Here is a 19,913-nt window from a genome sequence, read left to right on the forward strand (position 1 = left end):
GGAGTGTTTCATCTCATAATTGACCTCCTAAAGGTAATTGAATAGCATTAGTGTGTGTGTTTGTGTGTGTGTGTGTGTGTGTGTGTGTGTGTGTGTGTGTGTGTGTGTGTGTGTTTGTTTGTCTGTTCGTGTACCTGGCTGGGAAGCTGCATAAAGGTCCTCCTGTAGGAAGGGCATCGAGTTGACCTGTTTGGGGTCTCTGGCTGGGTAGAGGAACTCCACGGCTGCAAACTCCCCTGAGCTGCTGCTCAACTGGTAGAGACGCGGAGTGAAGTTAAACCTGCCAGGGTCTGAGGGTCAAAGGTCACACAAGCAAGGACATTGGTAAAATGCATTATAAACACCCTGCATCTTTTAAACATAAAGAAAAGCAGAGAGTCAGGTTCTGAGCTCTGACGTTCCCCCACCTTGCAGCATGCAGTCGTACGCTTTCCTGTCCCTCCTCCTGAGGGCTTCCCAGAATCCTGTGGGTTCTGCTCCCTCGTCACACTCCCTGATGCTCACCTTGCTGCTGCTGTGGAGGCCTGCCTCCAGGGGACAACTGCACAAAGACAACAGTGTCACAGCGGCAGATGATAACACCATTGTGCAGCAAATCAGAAATGGCTGTTTGTAAGTAGGTTTCACATGGAGTTCAACAGATATTGGAAGTGATCTTTAAGTAATAAAAGTATCCCCTCACTGTTCTTTGATTCTGTTGGCGGCGGTGCGCGCCACCTCCCGTGTGTGTGTCTGAGACTTGCAGCCGTGCCACAGGTAGATGACGGCTTGGCTGACGCTCAGCATCACCATTGAGACTCTGGAGCGCAGGCTGCTGCAGTGACAGGCCACCTCCAGCAGGTGGCCCTCCACCTCCACCTCTCCCCGCACGCAATAGAGACGCCAGTCATCTGAGAATGACACAAGCACAATGAGGAGGAGAGGCACATGCACAAGGTTGAAAGAAAGGTTTTACCTTTTAGGCATTTAACTGAAAAAGACAAAAACTTCTGACTTTCGACAAACGCTTTGGTTGTTTGATCCTCTGACTCCCTTTTAAAATCTAAATCTTCTCTAGGCTACAATCGCTCTTGTCATATATATGAGGACATGACTGCTGTATAAGCAAACTTGACATTTATTTTTCATGAATAATGACTGAATGAAAACTTACTCTGTGAGTTTTCCTCCTCCTCTTCTCTCTTCCCTGAGTGAACGACCATCCCTCCTTTAAAACACTGCAGGAAACATGGAGGCTCCTTCCCCTGCTGGACTTGAACCTGGAGGGAGACAAGGTGAGACAGGAGAAGTCATGCTCTCTGTCCACCCAAAGTGCTGACTACATGAAAACAGATGCACGTGTACGGTACCTGTGCTCCTCGCTCTTCATCCAGCTCCACAGTCATCAGTGCTGATGTTCCTTTCTCGCTGACGGTGGAGTTGCGGCCCTGCCAGAAGAAGTAGCAGCACTTCTCTTTCCCCGGCCCTGCTGTCTTTACCTGATCTGGGTTCTGTCTCTTCCCAACTGACAGAATCATGGTTTAAAAATGGTTAGAAAGCCTGGAAAACTATTAAATATTGCATTAATCTTTTTTTACATTTTGTAACCCAACACTAACCTGCAGCGCTGACCATGTACTTCCACTTCACCACGTAGGTGTCGCCCTCGTGGAACTGCCCGATGCTCTGGTGCGGCTGACGGCTGTAGTCGAACTCCAGGATGTGCCACACCTCCACCGCTTGAGTGCTGATCTTGTAGCTCCGCCAGTCCTCTGCCTCCACCAGGCCGTAACCCCGGCCCACATTGAAGCCATCCAGTTTGGAGCAGACCGGTGCCTCGTGGGGGTGCAGCATCAGGGAGGCGTCATACGCGTGGCGATGATCGGCCACTGACGGCTCCTGTGGCGAGGAGAGGAGGGATAACAGAGGTACAGATTTAGTATCATCCTCTATGTCACATTAAAGACATGATTCATACTTTAGAGTAAAGTACTCTTGGTACCTTCTGATCAGTGACGTGGTTGTTGGTGTTTCTTGTGGGGCTGGGTGTTTTCCTGGAGTCGCTCCAGTCCACAAACTTTTCTTTGAACAGAGTGGTTTCATTGTGTTGAGTCAGTCTGCCGAACACTGCCCAGTCAGGTCGACCCTGACCTTTCCTACAGGAGAGGAGGAGTGAATCAATGACACAATACCAGAGCTTCAATCAACGAAAATGTTCTCAGTATTCATTCATTATTCACACATGTTCACAGTATTCAGAGCACTGAGGGAGTTTAGAAAATAAATTTAGATCATTCAGACTCTTATTGATGAATTATAAGTTTCTTCAACTACTGCATTTTTGCATTTTTTGTCTTTACTGCCAAATGTCAAATTGTGACAAATTGCATTGCAGGCTTAACAGATTTTAAGAATTACATTAAAAGGCGTAGAGGAGACTACTTGTTACTATCTGATAATTCAACATTAGATACAAACATGTTAACATGTTCTTATGTATTCATCTCTGTTTGTTGGTTTGTTAGCAGTTATACACAAAAATAACAGGATAGATAACCACTTGATAAAAGGACGAGGTATCGATCCGAAACTTTTTATTGAAGATCTGAATAAGGGGGCGGATACAGATTTTTCCCTTTGACCTCTTTGTTTATTTCTCCGAGAAGGGTTATTGGATCTTGATGAAAAAAAAAATCAGGCATTTTAAAAGGACTGATACTTATCAGTGTGTGCAATTTGTTGCAGGTCCAATAGCTAATTTAAATCTAGTGATGTAAATATGGTTTATGTGGACTGCTGGGCCTTGGCGGAGAGATGCGCTCTATTTAGCATCATTCTAGTTTGTGTTGATATGGTTCTGCAAAGGGAACAATGACAGTGTGCAAATAAAGCTCCAGTCAAACTCTATGTCAAAGTCTAGTGTTCTGAGGTGTGGTGTGTGTTTCCGTACTTGGGTATGAGTGGGTTGCACTCTCCTGGGTCCAGCGGGTTGATGTCACAGTTGGTGAAGTCAAAGGTGCCGTTCCACAGGTGCTTGGCCAATTGGAACGCCACCTTCCTCTGTGCAAGCGTCACTTCCTTCCCGTGCCATATGTACATCTCACTGCCAAAGTCAAACACCAAAACCTGCACAGGAAGCAATTTTATTTTTATGACCACTGGGGGGAAGCATTTCAACATTTTCAAAACACACATACTGACTTTAAATAGAGTTCTGATTTGCAGCTTTACATGTCCACCTCTTTTAAATATTTAGGGTGATCTATGTTGTCTGACCTCTTTGGGTTCGAGCAGGGAACATCGAGGCATCTTGGCCCAAAAGTCATCGTCTGGGACCAGTTTGTCGTCCATCAGGCGGTAAATGCAGTTTGTCTCCACGATGGCGCCCTCGTACAACTCATCTTCATCTGGTGTTCCTGCAGCTGCGAGGAGAAGTACGTTGCATTTCAGTTATTCAAGTTTGGTTTTCTCCAGTTTCAACCCCCGTCCGATATGAATACTTACACTGATAAGTCGACTGTCCTCCCAGAATCTTCCAGAACTCCTTGGCGGTGTGGCTCTGAGTGTTGAGCGCCTCCTCGATGAACTGCACGTGGTTGGCACGACAACCCAAATCTCTCTTGCTCTGGATGAAGTTGGCCAATTCTGCAGCCTGACAGGAAAAAAGAGAAAAACATTATAAGTTTGTTTCACATGTTTCTTATGGATGGGTTCCTGTTGAAGCAAATATAACATCTTCAACATGGCCCTGATACTCTTAAGAAACTATTGGTTCAATTCTCTCAAGAATAATACTTTTGTCCCTAAAATGAACTAAACTCTAAACAAAAGCTTTCCTCTCCTTCAGATTGAGGTCAGTGCTCTGCTCAGCCAAGGTCATCAGTCGGTCTGGGACAAACAATTGTCTTGTTTCCTTCCACAACCCCACGATACACACATGCACACAGACACACAGACATTGACGCTCTGCACCGACACACTTCTTCCTCCAACAGCTGCGTTTACATCCTGCACGTGAACGCTGCGCCACATCCCCGCAGCCTCGCTCCACTTACTTATTGATGTGACTCTAATGGAGCGTGACCAAACCAGCCTGTTTTCCAATGTTATGTGACCAACCTTGTTCCTCTCGATGACGTTGGCAAACTCTCCGGTCCAGATGAAGCAGTGGTGCGGCGTGATGAGCAGGAAACAGTCGCCGCTGTTCAGGGAGGACGCTCTGGGCTCCACCAGTCGGGTCTGGACGTGTCTTCGGCCTGGTTTTACACAAACACACAGACCGGTGGCTCATTAGTGACACCTCAGACGATCACTGTCACCGTGACTGGGTTATTATAGTAGTGTGAGCAAGCCATCACCGTGTATGAATGTCCATGCATCTGCTTTGTCATGTACCCACCAGTTTGTGTTAAAAACATCTCAATATGAAACTAACAAATGTTCAAATTTAGTCCGAAGTCAAAGTGCCACATTCGACCTCCTAACACGTGTGGCCCCCCTGTGTACCATGGATTTGTTCTGGGTTACACACTGTGGTGTTTGGGAGGAGAGGATCAGTCCAGGAGGGTGTGAGGTGACCCGGGTGGAATGATTTAGAGCCACAGCTGTCACCACCACACTTGCAGAGGAGGCCCAAAGACACAGAAATAGACCCACTCTTGTTTCTTATTTTAGATCTCCTCTGGATAGGAAGGCCTTCGAGCACCATTTAGGTAAAACACTCACTGTCTGGTTTTCCTTATACTTGGGCAACTGAATAGAACTACTAGAAACCAATTCACACATGCTGCATGTGTCAACAAAAAACAAGCTAATACTGAACAGAAGCGGCATCCTAAAACCTGTCTATTCATGGTGGGTGCCCTCAGGACTTGGGGGATTGCAATAATTCTTACAGTAGAGCATGATAACCTCTAAATGTGGTCTCTGAGTTGTGATTTCACCTTTGTCCATTTGTTTGTAAGACAACATCACACAAAAACAACAGGATGGATTTCTATGAAACTTGCTGAAAGGATGTGGTATGGGGTTTAAGGCTTTTTGTAGATTTCTCAGGGAATAATTAATGGATCACAAGCCTAAATTTAGAAATTGACCCTGAGTTTAGATTTTTGCAGGTTCCCTTTATCTTTAAACTCCAACAGCTCATTATCTCTTTTCAAGCTGTCAAAGTTGAGAACACAGCTCTGAATTCAGTACCAGGATCAACGAGTGACCCACCTCTACTCTTGTCATCTACTTCAAACCATCCAATCAGAAGCCTTCATGGAACTTCATGCTTCATCACCACCACTAGCATCGAGGCTCTGCTTCCACAGCGTTGTACTTCCCTGCTGGTGTCTAAGCACCAACGTTTATTCCTCTGTCCACAAATGTAATTTCAATCTAATTTACTCACTCTAACTTGTTTCTCTACAAGTCTCCCCTGATTGAAATACATCTCTCTCTACACAGAATAATTAATCTCAAATAGACCCTCCCCAAACTACAGATACTAAAAGACTGTGTTGTGAGTGCAGATGCACCTGTTACATACTATAGAAGAAGGCTGTCCATGCAACTGACCTTTGACCTGCAGCAGCATGAGCTTCTTGTAAGGCACAGCACTGTTGTTGGACATCTGCTCGGAGATGCTGACACTGCGCAGGTTGACGTTGCTGAAGTTCTCCTTGCTGGCGAGACCAGCCAGAGCCACCTCAGAGAAACCGGAGTTTTTATTCACTGAATGGAATAAGACAAAGGGAGGGACAGGGGGGGACATGAGACAGAGAGAAAGGTCATAACACAGAACATTAAATCTTCATATTAAGCCCATACACAGTTAAGTCAAAAATAAAACAACACTTTCTGTCAGGCATTACAATAAAGGTCTAAATGTGAAAGCAACAAATAATACAGTGATAGTTTGAGTGTCTACCCCCCCCCCCCCAAAAAAAAACACGTGCAGCTCAAAAACAACACCGATCCTATCAGGACTGCTCTGCACAATGACAGGAAACGGAGTGTGGGTCAGTGTTAGAGCCACAGAGGTTTTAGTGGATTCATTTACAGCACAGAGACTATTTATAGATTGAATAATACAGTCAGGCATAAAAAAGACCAATCAGGTTTTTTTTATCTCTATCCTTTAATTATTATTTTTATTCCTTTTGTCCGTACTTTATTATTCTTGTCTCACTTACTTTTCTACATCAAATTTCCTCATTCTTATTTTGCTCTGAAACCACCACTTCCCCCATCTTTTCCATCACTAGAGGACCTCAGCTTGAACCACAATCATATCTTCTATACTGCACTCCATCATGACTGTTCACCAAACGTCCATATTTCTATCTATATTTGTTAATTTATAGCGGCTGTGGCTCAGAGGGTAGAGCGGTCGTCCTCTAACTCGAAGGTCTGGGTTGTGATCCCAGTCTTCCCGATTCAGAACCCTTGGGCGAGATATTAAGCCCCAAAATTATCCCTTCTCAAAGAGAAAGATCTGCACATAGATGCACTGTATGAATGTGTATGAACAGGTGAATATCAAAAACTGTGCTGTATAGCACTTTGAGTGTTCATCAAGTTTAAAGAATACAGACCATTAACAATTTAATTACCAATGGTTTTTGGTGGGAGGAAGAGGACGGTAACAGGGGTAAGGGTCTGTAATGTGTGCAACAATTAAAAATCTTAAAAATGAAGAAATGAAATGTGCAATTCTAATATAAAATTTCCATAGGCTTTGATTTGATGGTGATAAAGAAGAATTTTATGCTTAAAAAAATTTGATGAAATTACAGATTATTTTTTTCAAATCTGACAAAAAGACAATCAAATCAATCTAAGTTTAATTGACATTCACTCACTCTTCTCAGCCTTCATCCTCTTGCTCTCCAGCAGGCCCACGTTGAGCCTCTGCTCCGTGTACTCGTGTCGGATGTCCTCCCGGGCAGCCAGCATCTTCAGAGGGTTCCTGGACGACTGGACGTTACGCGTCGGGCGCACCGCTCGCTTGTGCTGCTCCATCTCCGAGGTCAGCCTGGGAGGGGGTCAGAGGTGAAGGGTCATGATTGACAGGAAGGAACCTCACACTCATGGCTTAGTCAGGGTTTCAACTTAAAATCAACCTCTGGCAGCGAGAGCTTACTTTGGCACCTGCGGACCAAAGATGGCATCAAAGTCGTCGTCTATCTCCACCTTGTTGGTGACGGAGGGGAGCTCCTGCACATGGCGGTAGAACTTGGAGAATGTTTCATCCTCGAGGGTCATCACTTCCTTCACCTTCTTCTGTGTCACTGAGATGGTAGCTTCTGGCAGGCCACACACTGGGAGTGGACAAGACTGGGTCAGGATCATAATTATCCATTCATAAATTCACTTTAGATACTGCTGCAGAACATTTGTAAGAGCCTGTGCAAACATCACATAGCAAATTAATAAGATCTAGTATTGTTTTAATGGTTCCTTAATGTAACTTCTAATATATAGTATAGATAGTAAGTATCTTACTTCTGTGAATGCATTAAAAAATGTTTAATTATAATCAGTGAGTTTTTTTAGGGGTTCTATAGTTTCCCAGAATTACTGAAATTTCCCCGTAATAAAAACAAGATGAAAGAGGCCTAGTAGATAATAACCCTTAAAATCTTACAATATCTCTCAAACTACAGATCATAAATCTGTTATCAGTTCCATATTGATTTTGTTTGTAGTTTTATAACAGTGAGTATTATCAGTAATATCTGAATCCTTGAGGAAGAACCTGCTGCAAAAACATTTCTCTTTAAAACAAAATAATAAAAACATTTAATTAATTTTAGAAGAAGCATTGAATAAACAATAACATTTAGACTTACCTTAATGCATTATAAGACCTAGCATGCATTATGTTAACTTTGCAAGTAATAAATTCGGATTATTATATGTAAGACTTGTTGAGTCTCATGTGGAAACCCTGCTTTTTCTGCACAGACTTTAAATCGTCAACAAACAACCACTGGATTTGCAGGAAATGAGAGTTACATGTACCGGTCACAATGTGGAGGACAAAATTTGGTGCATGTCATGTAATGGAGAGGTTGTATGGAAGTCCAGCTGTTGTTGACTTCCCTACTTCTACAGAATTAGTAACAGAGTGCACTCAAGGGGTTTTATTTAGACCTGACAGGACCGCTAAAGAAACAGTGAGATGATCACATGCTATTTAGAAGCTGATGTTAGAGAGGGAGCCTTGAGTTAAAGAGCACTCACATAAAAGAAAAGAAAGATTTTTGGTCTCAGCATCCCTGATGGACTTGAAAAATGTACTTTGCAGTTGAAGTTCTAATTAGTTAAATTCTGCTGGAATATTATCCAATGGACAATGATAGGAGATTGATATATCTACATAACAAGATTTCTTACCTGAAAATGTCATTAGGTCATTAAGTCATGCAATATCTGCCTAGAAATGCAACACGAATAGATTTCTTCATCTCTAACTAAACTGGGGAATATTTTATTCAGTGCATTGAATTTGGTCTCAGTTAAAGATGAGGTGAGAGTGAGATGTGATTCCTGGATGTGGCCTCCTTTTTCTATTATTTGAACAGAGCGACAGGTCGGATTCCCAAGCTGAGGCCTGATGAACTTGTCGACAGTATGACAAACAGGACTGACCTTTACTATTGAGCTTGCCCAGGAATGACTCCAGATTATCCAGCTTCCTGTCCGACTCCAGGTTAAGATCGGGTACGGCCTTGATCTCTGCAACACACACACACAGAGGTGTTAGAGCCATGCAGCTAGGTTTTATTTTAGGGAGTCACACTGATGCTGTTTCATATGGGCATGATGAACACTTACATACACTCACAATGACGTTAATGTGAACAAAGATAACAGTCACATGACATCCTCTGCTACTCAGACTCATGCATATTCACAGCTAACACTATCCCATGGTGTAAATTCTATTAGGCTTTGTAACTAATAGAAGTGTCACAGCAACACATGTGTGGATGAAATTTGTGGTTTTGGTGATAATGATTCAGTGCAACATAAAAAAAAAGTAGGAATAAACCTTCAGTATCAGACATCTCCTCCATGTCTTTTGAAAGAGAAGCAAAGGAAATCCATTACAGATCTGACGCAGAATTCATTCAAAAACTAAATTTAGCATCGGTGGATAAACTGACAGTTCAATAGTTCAGAATCAGAAATCATACAATGCTCTGTTCAGAATAAGATTACAGTTATCTGTGTTTGGGATTTGTGCGTGGAGTCAGCTGAGGGTGTAACAGAGTCAGATCATTATGTCGAGATCAGAATCGAGCAGCTGCTGAACTCTCCAGTCTTCAATAACCCAAGAGTGTGTCATATAACAGCTAACCAGACTATTTATGAAAGTCTTGAGTTTAAGAAATAAAATAATGTGAAGTAACAAAAACGAGAGCGGAACACACCTTCCTGTGGTTTGGAGATGGCAGGGCTGCCGTTCTTAGGTCTGGACGTCGTTGGAGACTGGAGGGCGGAGGGGGAGGCCAACCCTGATGAAGGAACATAGACAGACATAAGCACCCAAACACCCAGTGAGCATGACATGGTTACACTGGTTACTCTCTTTCAACTGATGAAATGTTCTTTTTTTCATAGTTGTGTCATTAGGACACTGACTTCATGTGAAATGTTAATGAAATACAAATTGTGTCCAAAAAATGTAATACTGACCTATGGTTGATATAAAACTACTGATTAGAGCAGCTTTTGAACATCACCGAAATGAGTAATGAGATGCAGCGGTGGCCAAGGTTTATTTATATCTGTTACAGTAACATTGGACAACGTGGATCTAAAATGCAGCCTGAGTTACTCTGCAGAAGCACTGTCTATGATGCCTGAAAAGTTGGATAAGGTCCCTGTTTCTAATGTGGCTCCATTAGCTATAATCTGGCTAAACCCACAATTCCCCCAAAACAAAAATCAAACCCTCCATCAACTGCAGATAAAAACCATTAAAGCATTTTCTGCCTGAGCAGAGGCCTCTGAGCACTGGTCTGGTGTGTCTGGGCTTGATGGCGGGAGGAGACGCATTTTCCTCAAGCAGCAAACCGAGGCTCTGGAGGATTCGGAGTAAGGGAGCCGAGACTCTGGACTTACAGACAGTCCAGCATGTGTGTGCATGTATATATGCGACAGAGAGAGAACAGTAGAGAAAGCATGTGGGTTCAGCTCGCCCTCTCACCTTTCTTCACCATGCGTGCAGCCACGGTGAACTGGGTGGAGTCATTGGCCGCTCCATGGCCTTTGCTCTTCCAGGCCTCCTCTTGGGCCACAATCAGCTGTTTCCTCTCATGGATAGACATGTGGGACTCGATGCTCTGGCACTCCATCTCAGCCTCGGCTATTCTCTGAGAAAAGAGAGGAGGAAAGTTATGATGAATACTTAATAATCGGATTAAACCACCTTAGGATGCTTGAACACTGTTATATAGCCAAAAACAGTGATGCCTGATGCATTCCAGAAACCACTTTGTGCAATTTATCTTTAATTTGAGCCCTGCAGCAAATAGACAGACCCGTCACCCTGATAAGAAAACAAGACTGAAGCTGACCGGAATTATTTGGACTGCTGAATGTTGAGTTTGTCCCAAAATATTCAGGTAGTTGTTTTAGATTAATTATACAAGTACACAAGCTCTGTTATAGGTAAACTAAATCAAAATGGAACCAAGACTGCATCTCACTGTGTTATTGGCTGTGTTCAACCGTGTTAAAGCGTTATCCACGGTAATTAAATGTAGTATTTTGCCCAAACAAGGGGCCACATTCACAAACACACAAGCAACACAAGGATACCAAGGACATCAAGTGGGGACAACGAATAAGCATGAAGCACATAAATCCTTTTAACAACCAAAGGAGAATAATTCATTTTTATTCTCCTCTGCTGGTTGCTTGCGAATGTGAGAGCAGACGTTAATCCATGTAATTGAACTTTAAAATATTTTAGTGTCTCTCATAAAGAGGGTAGCAGACCATTTTTTTAAGAGTAACAAACTATTTTGCGGCTTGTTTGGTGTTTTCAGAAACTTTGTTCAGTGTGTCCACTCGGAAGTGGGTGGTTGGGGTGTGAGGTATTTGCCAGAGCACTGTACACAGTATTCACAAAGTGAGTCACCTTCCGTCTCCAGGGGTGTCTCTCATCCACCTGCATGGGTCTGGGAGAACTGGGGGCCTTCACAACCAGAGGAGATGACGTAAATCAGGATGAGGATCATGAGATGAAGATGGAAAAAAATAAGAAAGCAACCGTGTATATGGCGGAAAGGTTTCTCTGCATAAGCTGGATGCAGGGACTGCCATGCTGTCCTCATGGGCACAGTGATGACGCTTTGGGGAAGGGATGGATATTGAATGGCAGACAACAGGGGCAGTGTTGCTGTAAAGGACTGCAGAGCATTAGTAATCCAAAGGAGCTTTGGCCAAAATAGCTTTGCTGGAAGAGCAGCAACTGAAGCAGTGGAGAGGTTAAAGAATTTGTAGTATTTGTTGTGAAACTGTCCGAAATAACAATGGACTGTCTTAATTTTAAAGATCCTTGCTCCTTGTACATTACATTTGATAGATACTCTCTTGCAATACATTTATTACATTATTATAATACATTTGCTTGTTTAAACGATGGTGTTTGAAATTTTGTGTTTGGATTTTTCATGTTGGAGAGCAGGGCGGTGGCGAGGCAGGCAGAGAGGAGCAGCTTCATACCTGACTGGCTGAATCAGCAGGGGAAAGGTTAGGAAACGGAGGCTCGGGAAAGAGAGTCGAGGCAAAGGCTGGCTCCTATGGAGGCCACAGATAGAGGAAACACACGCACAGGATATTATCAAGAGGACAGCATCTGTGGGGCTGTAGGGTGGAGTTTATTATTTCATACTGAGGTCACTGGGGGAAAAAATTCCAGAGAGAACTGATTTAAAGGGTCACTGCACTGATTTTAAACACGAAGCATACTTTACCAGAAATGTTTAGGGAGAAACACGTGTGTCAGTTTGGTTAAATCTGTCTGTGGTTGGGTGATGATGGTTGGTGGTGAAATGCTGTGTTATTAACAGGGGCTGTGGAGTTTGAGCAACAGGGTTGTTTACCAATCTTTAGGATTTGTACAAGTGTACATTGTAGTGAGGGTCCAATGACACTATTAAATTTCAATATTCAAAGTGTTGCCTTCATTGTTTTTGGAACCTGACCCATACAGTGTGAGTGAAGATACTCTTACCTTGGCCATGGCCATTTCTATTTTAACCATTATTTTTATATCAATATCACATATTTCTCAACATTATGGAATTGGACATTAAGCACTAAAGTACCCCTTCAAAATAAAATCACACTTCACGATTCTTATATTTAATTTGGACAGAGAATACTACATTTATTTTTAAACAGGTTACTTGATTGATTTTTGTCACTTGAATGCAGCAAACCAAACTGTATATACGGACATTATCCATTTATAAAGTTGCTATGGTAAATGTTTGAGTATATACACACTTAGTTATACATCCAGTAAAAGTTCATTTTGAGTCATGTGTCAGACCATTTGTTGAGTATTCGCCTATTATTCATTCTGCCTTCAGCTCCATTTTGATCTCCACCAACAGGCTGCTACATGCTCCAAAAGTATAACGAGAAGATATTTTGTATGCTTGAAGATTATAATCCGCTCTAAAATATTTTCTCTTCCTGTTATTACCCTGCAATCACAGAAATATGACCAGGGACATGACCTCAACAGTAACAACAGACCTGAGCAGAGGAAGTGGAGAGGAAACAGGAGGCAGAGCAGAGAAGAGAGGCAAACTGTTTTGAATTAAATGTCAACAACAGTTCCCGTCGTTGATATTTCAGAACAGAGATAATGATTAGAGTCCTGCACCAAATGTAATTAGAGATGAATAATCAAATGTGAAACTTTAACACACAAGCACCAAGAAAACATCCACAGTGTGAGAGAAATCCTCGAGCAAAGGAAAAACCACTGAGCACAGGCAGGGGGGAATTGGAGAAGCACACACCATCACTATACAACACCATCACCGTGACTGTAGCACAGCGCACCATCACTAATACCAACACATGAACACACACACACAACAACAACGGTGTATTCATCAAGCGTGTAAGGAGTGGGGAAATTCATTTTAAGATTTTCAGCTAAGATAACTAATACAATTTAAATGCATTTTAGTTGTAAATACCACCGCATGTTTGTGTGTGTGTGTTTGTTTGTGTGTGTTTGTGTGTGGTTCTGGCCTCGCACACTGGCCTTACCCACAGCTGGTCGGACACAGCAAGATCATCGATCATCATCAGCGCTTCATCGTCCTACAGACAAGCAACAGCAGGTGAGAGGGGACATGGTTTCTGAAGGTCGTGTACCGCGGCCAAATCACATGACCCACTAGATCAAAATCTTTTAAAAACATTTCTGACACAAGATTTGGACTTTCTGAAACGCTCCTCTCAGAGGTGGAAAATATGATGAATACAATATGAGTGGCACTCCCGTTGAAATCAGTGATGGATTTCTATTTGCCTTGCTGTTGGCATTTGTTTGATGCTTCTCATTTTTTTTTTAATCTGACTTTATTGAGTAATGAGGGTGCGGCCAAGGGTTGAATTCATTTGGTTTGGGCTCTACACTGTAGAAGACAAACCTGAGGCTGTTTAACGTATTTGTACCATGCAAGTGCCGTATAACAAATATGTGTGTCATGTCAAATTAGTTTGAACTTGATCTTTGAAAAAACGGACAGGCCTAGTGGGAATCCAACGTGTGGCTGCTGTAGGAGGACTCATGCCTTCATATAATTTTGCTCAGGAACCTGACTGAATTGTGTCCACTGACTGATGAATGGGAGAATGAAAGCATTATAAAACAACATCCCCTGTCCTTACTTCTGATCTCTACTTGGAAATCTCTTCAACTCAATCAGAAATAATTATTTTCCCTGTTTTTATAGACAGAAATCCAGAAAAAGCCACTCAACTTCAGCTCATGGCATCATTCAAAAAGGCATCAGAACCATCGAAGCAAGGATCTGCCTGACATTACATGAGCTGAAAGCCAGAGTTCAGATACAGACAGAGCTGCTGAGTGGAGCTGAACAAACACTGATAAGCAGCTGGAAACATGGTAGCTGTTGTGGACATGTCTACACAGAGAGGCACAAGCAGTGCCCACCTCAGCCCTCCCTGCAAAAACAGACAGAGGAGCTTGAAACATAGACACACTCAACATGCAGAGGATGAAATTACATTTATTTAAGTTAGGACATGCAAGTAGAGACAAAGGCAAACAGAAGAATGAAAGGTTACATGCAACATGCAGTTCAGTGGAGAGAAAGGCTGAAGCCAGACACAACAAAACATAAACACATTATAGAGGACCGCTGTTAGTGTCACTGACTCTCACACTTAAACCGACAGGTGCTTTTAGGAAAAACTGAATTGAGTCAAATTTGCAATAACAAAATTAAAAATATATTTTAAAATTCAATTTCATTATCCTTAGGGCAGTGTTACGCTCTGTAGCACTGCAAATATCAATAACATTTGTTTTTCATTTACAATTTTTTTTTGTATTCAATGTTGTCATGTATGCATACAAGTGGAAAATGAAATTTGACTGAATAATTCTATCAATATTGGCAGCCTTACATTTCTGTTTAGAATTAAATCAGTTTGCACCATGAAACATGCCTAAATGATCTAGATACTAAAGTCAATATAATATTATCATGACTGGAATAACTGCAGATGAGATCTTGACGCCGTTCAAAGCCCCAAAAACATGCAACAGATGTTAATGTCACAGAGAAGAAGAAAGAGACAAAAAGATGACAGAAAAACAGACAATACACAACCTCTCTGTTTAGAGATATCATGAACTGTTACCATGTCTCTCGGCAGACCTGATTATGAACGGCTTTCTAGACTTGACTTCAGTGTCAGAAAAAGAAAATCAGAAAGAAAGAACTCTTCTTCAAATAATGTGAAACCTCAGTGGCATGTTGCCGATTCCATTATTAAAGTAATGGAATGACAGTTACAGGCTGATCAGTGGAGGAGATTGTGTCTTCAAACTTGTTTAAAGTCAATTTGGGAATATGAAGCTTCACATGACATGAACGCAGGCGGCATTACAGCATCTCAGGCTCGTGTTCGTTCAGCAGTGAGTGTGCACGTCAGGCGGTTACCTTCTTCTTGAAGCTCTGCTCCACCTCCCAGAGCTGAGCCTGCTGCTCGTCCACGGCCACCTTCGCCAAATCCTGCTTCCTATTGATTCTGTTCCTCCAGTCATCTTCGCCGCTCTTCTTCAACAAGGCCACTCTGCGGGGAAAGGGGGAAGATAGAGGGGGACAGTTCATTAAAAGAATAAATTCAAAAATAGGGGATCTCAAGAGGAAAAACCCGGCTCTAATATTCAGCCTATGCAGATTCTTACAACCCAAAGCAGTAATGGCTACCAAGAAACACTTTAAGATAAATGAATAAATTCAATAAATAGATTGGAATATGATAATTTACAAAGGTTGTGCACAACTACGATTTAAAAAAGGTGTAACAGCTTTGGAAAATGTTGCTGATCTAAAACTGTACATTATAATATAATAATAAACATTTATTTTGTGTTGATAATATTTAATTTTTTCGCTGCAAAGCAACAAAACATTGGGATACCATTTTAGACTGAAAAGAGAATTCAAGTTTGGAACTGGTTTGAAACACTGACATTTTGAGGGATAGGATTTATTGACCAAATTTAGGAGGGAAGTTTGACACCACTCATTTTTATGCAATAATCTTGTGCAACAGTTAAATGTAGACACGCTCAAGCTAAAGTTTAGCGCTCAGCAAAACTTCCGACCCTCTGTCACAACACTGAGGCCAACACAAAACAGGGATGTTCCCACGCGGCTTTTAATCCCCGGGTCAGTTCGCAGAAAAGATAGCCGACACTAAACAGAGGCAGGCGGTGTGTCATTTCACAGCCACAGTTAGACAGAGGTCTGGATCGCAGATAAACACACTCCAGACTGCTGGAGTGCAATTAGACATAAACATCACTTAGAGACGTTAGGTCGCGTGACAGGAGCTGGGAGAGGGCAGTGCAGAAAAAGGAGCTATATGCTGGGGAGGCCACAAATCATGTAAAAGGAATTCACGTTTTTTAGTAGGGGAAACCAGGATATCCTATATAGAGTATAGAGTATTATGGTATCACAAATTGAAGTATTCTATAGTTTGACGAGAACAGACGTTCAATTATTGAGCTCTCATCTCCATACAGGGCGGAGACGGGGGGGTCAGGGTGTTGGGCAGTGCCCCCTGCCCCTTGTGACAACCACCCCTCTGTGACCCAGTGAGGCGACGTCCTGTTCGGCCTCAGGGGCAACAACACTCAGAGTGACACTGAACACAAGTCAGCAGCTGTAACTGGGATACAGACCATGCCTCTAGTGAAATGCTTTGAAACTGGAACAGATTCGAAGACATCGTAGATGGGTTGGGGGGGGGGGGTTGGATGTCACAGAAAGTGCGCCGAGCAGACTGGAACACAACCCTTTAACAGCAGTTTATATGTGATTCCATTATGTCATCAGTCAGTTGTGTGATCGCTGCCCAGTGTTTCCCAGTCACACCAGACGACTGTGACAGCCAACACAATGTCACATAACCAGACTTATGTAATCATTTATTGGTGGGAAATCCAATACTGGGCTCGTGGTGAAAACTGACTCTGTCTCCGGCTGTGAAGGGTATAGAGAATTTCACATAGAGCTTTTAAACTAATGGACAAAGACACACCACATGCTGTACCTGGTCCAACTCCTGAGCCACAACTATGATTATACTACCTATCATCAGTAGTTTGCATTACTTAAAATGATGAGTCTGATGATTTTCCATAGTTTTTATGTAGTGAATAAATTCCATTAAGGACAATACCAACTAATAATGTCTCCTGCCAGTAAGTACTGTGAGTACATCCAGAAGCTGATAGATCTTATTCCTCTGTGCCATGGAGCTCCATTACAATAGACTTCAGTGTGAGACACTGTTTCACTGGCAGCCTCTCTACCATGAACACACACACACACACTATTATTTATTCTGACTCACATGCCGTCCTGCTGCAGGAAGTGCTCTCCAATATGCTACGAATGTGTATTAATACTCAGATGAAAGTAGTTCCCAACCAAAGCGCTATTTCCTCCTGCTCGATTAGTGTTAGTGCTAAAGGTTTCCAGAGTCCAAAATAAAAAACATTTACATTCATGTTTCAAGTAAAAAAGTCAAGCCGAGAAGAAACCATCAGGTTCTGTGTTGAAAGTGACAGAAAAGTTAAGGACCCGTGGACAATCCAACATTTTGTTGATTGTGCTCATTAGTAGATTTGTGGACATTAAATTAAACCCTGGACATCAGAAGCTTTAACAACTTAATACATTACAGAAATGCATGAATACATTCTGAAATATAACTTTTTCCCCCTTAAAACAAAGTCAAGAACTAAAAATACTAAAAAGACATTTGGAAGCCTGTTGTGTTGTTAAAGTGGATCGCAATGAGAAGCTTGTGCGGGCGTACAGGACTGATTTTGATGATATCTACGTTTCTCATTAAATTAGCTTTGGTAGCCTCATGCACTGAAGTTTAATGGCATTTAAGGGCATCAGTGTGAATTCAATGTAAATTGATTCCACATCCAGCACAGTGCTGCTCTTTTATTCCTCTCGTTAGTTTTGAGAACTTAGCAGAGCAGCAGCGGCTGAAAAATGAAAAAAATCTAATAACTCACCCTGTCTTGTCCTCATGATCCAATTTTCTGTTTCCATCTAACTCACATTTGAGCAGAGAATGAAAAAGGATCTTCTTTTTCTTTAAGTGGCTTAAGTGGCACAAGAAGCATATTAAAAGCTAAGATTATATAAATTGCACGCAAATGAAATTAAAAGCTTGACAGTAGTTGTATATATAAAGAAATGTCCACAAACTCCGAGCCTAATACATGGCTGAGCAGGCTCACCTCTCTCTGATGGACATTTGTCTGGCGGACATCGCGTCGCTCAGTTCGTCCCCGTGCTCGGACAGAAACTCGATGTCGTCGTTCTGTGTATCTGCGGCTGGAGGCTGACACGCAGTCCTGACGGAATCTGTTGCTGCTCTGGATGTTAGCACAGTCGACTCCAGCCTATCTGTGAGCACAAGCAGTCGAGCGCGCACAAAAGGGAGAGAGTCAATAAGTGGACAGCAACTACATGGGTGTTAACCAAGTTATCATGGTGGATTAAAGTAAGATATAAAGCATTTTAATATAGATTTTGCAAATGGATCTAACAATCAAACTTTCTCAGATACTCCCTGTTAATTAACCCATTATTCTGAAAAGTCCAGGACTAAAGGAGTTAACATTCAACCCAGGCACAGCTCAGCAACTCAGCAGCAGAGCCAGCGTGACGAAGGGGCTTTACTGCGGCGGTGAGAAGCAGAGCAGACACTTTAAATGTCCCTGTCATAGTTCTAATCTAATAAACAACACTGGAGCTCTCTTGTCGATACCGTGACACTCTGATCTTTGTCTGTGCATCCCTCCTGCTCCATCCCTCTGTTCCCACTCCACACACAAATGGGCAGATGTTATCAGCTTTTCATGAAACACTTTTCTACTCTCTCTGAACAGATCCACCTTGGGTCAGACAAAAATGATGGCTGGGCAAAACACAACGTTAATGCAAGACTTTCACAAACCACATAAGTTAGAAATATGTTTGACTGAGAAATGGTTGTTGACTGAAATGGACACCACATCTTACAATCTGCTCTTTCAATATTTAAAGTCGGTTTGAACCTTCATCAATGTTGTTTTGCTTTAGAGTTTGATTTGTTAAAGTCACAGTCACTCATCAAAACTATTCCTCACACACTTTTGTGAAAAGCATACATGAATGACGTGATTTTTGTAAAAAAAGGAATCTACTTTTGCATATAGAATAAAAACATGTAGTTAATATATATTTGAGATGTGTGTGGGACTGTACCCTGGAAAAAAAGCAGACCAGTGTTGTTCTCTTTCAGTCTGGTATTGTAAAATTGGATATGGTTTAAAGGTCTTTGCAAAGTATGATACTCTGGAAAAACATAATTGTAATTTTTCCAAAAGGAAAATCTTAAGTTTACACTATGAAAATGAGAGAACATGGGAAGGAAAAAAGTTATACATCTCCAGCAACAGAGTCGTATGAAGCGGAATAAAAGTTTCAAAAACACTTTCAGTCTCACCTTCACTGACGGTCCGGGGTATGGGGTAGTGTCTGTCCTCCCTCAGATACCCCCTCTGCTCCTGCCTCTCCAGTAGCATGTGGCTCTCTGGGCTCTGCACAGCGCCCTCTGCCCTCGCTCTGGTCAGCCGCTGCTGCTCCACCTCCTCCTCCTCCTCCTCCTCTTCCTCCCTCCTCCTCTCCCTTCCAGGCTGGGGCAGAGCCAACTGCCTGACCGCTCGCTCGGGAGAGGGCAGCTTCCTTTTCCCTCCTCCCAGATCTACCCGGACTTCTCCCTGGGGCAGGTTCCTGTGCTTCAGGTGGTCCCCGGAGTCCTGGGGGCGCAGGGCCGGGCCGTCCGCCTGGTGAGGGGGCAGAGACCTGTCGGAGCTGGATGGGAGGTTTTCCAGTCGGTCTGGAGCTCTGGTTATGTGGATGTCTCCGGCGTGGTCTGTTGAGACGGTGCTTCCTGCCCTCAGGGCAGAGGAGGGCGATGAGGAGCGGAGGTGATCTGACCGAGAGCCTGTACCATTCTGAAGCTACACGAGAGAGACACAAAGAAAGAAGTGGGTCAGAAAGAGAGATCAGATAAAGTGCACACGCACACTAAATGGAGACAATCACGCTGACTAATCACCGCCTGCC

General features: G+C 42.7%; 1 protein-coding gene across 1 annotated transcript in view; it reads right to left on the reverse strand.

Annotated features, from left to right (window-relative positions):
- The window catches only part of svila (supervillin a), a 47,637-nt gene that overhangs the window by 3,634 nt on the left and 24,090 nt on the right, over window positions 1–19,913 (reverse strand). The window contains exons 11-32 of the mRNA XM_053412857.1: window positions 19,291–19,807; window positions 18,038–18,206; window positions 15,204–15,336; window positions 13,276–13,329; window positions 11,123–11,179; window positions 10,187–10,352; window positions 9,408–9,491; window positions 8,623–8,709; window positions 7,112–7,289; window positions 6,831–7,003; window positions 5,545–5,700; window positions 4,099–4,235; window positions 3,484–3,631; window positions 3,256–3,401; window positions 2,930–3,105; window positions 1,982–2,135; window positions 1,599–1,878; window positions 1,350–1,504; window positions 1,154–1,259; window positions 683–890; window positions 408–541; window positions 135–290 (exon numbers count right to left, since the gene is read on the reverse strand). Coding sequence (XP_053268832.1) covers window positions 135–290; window positions 408–541; window positions 683–890; window positions 1,154–1,259; window positions 1,350–1,504; window positions 1,599–1,878; window positions 1,982–2,135; window positions 2,930–3,105; window positions 3,256–3,401; window positions 3,484–3,631; window positions 4,099–4,235; window positions 5,545–5,700; window positions 6,831–7,003; window positions 7,112–7,289; window positions 8,623–8,709; window positions 9,408–9,491; window positions 10,187–10,352; window positions 11,123–11,179; window positions 13,276–13,329; window positions 15,204–15,336; window positions 18,038–18,206; window positions 19,291–19,807 — 3,574 coding nt within the window. The remainder of the gene's footprint in view (window positions 1–134; window positions 291–407; window positions 542–682; window positions 891–1,153; window positions 1,260–1,349; window positions 1,505–1,598; window positions 1,879–1,981; window positions 2,136–2,929; window positions 3,106–3,255; window positions 3,402–3,483; window positions 3,632–4,098; window positions 4,236–5,544; window positions 5,701–6,830; window positions 7,004–7,111; window positions 7,290–8,622; window positions 8,710–9,407; window positions 9,492–10,186; window positions 10,353–11,122; window positions 11,180–13,275; window positions 13,330–15,203; window positions 15,337–18,037; window positions 18,207–19,290; window positions 19,808–19,913) is intronic.

Source organism: Pleuronectes platessa, chromosome 20, assembly GCF_947347685.1.
Source record: "Pleuronectes platessa chromosome 20, fPlePla1.1, whole genome shotgun sequence".
Lineage (NCBI taxonomy): Eukaryota > Metazoa > Chordata > Actinopteri > Pleuronectiformes > Pleuronectidae > Pleuronectes > Pleuronectes platessa.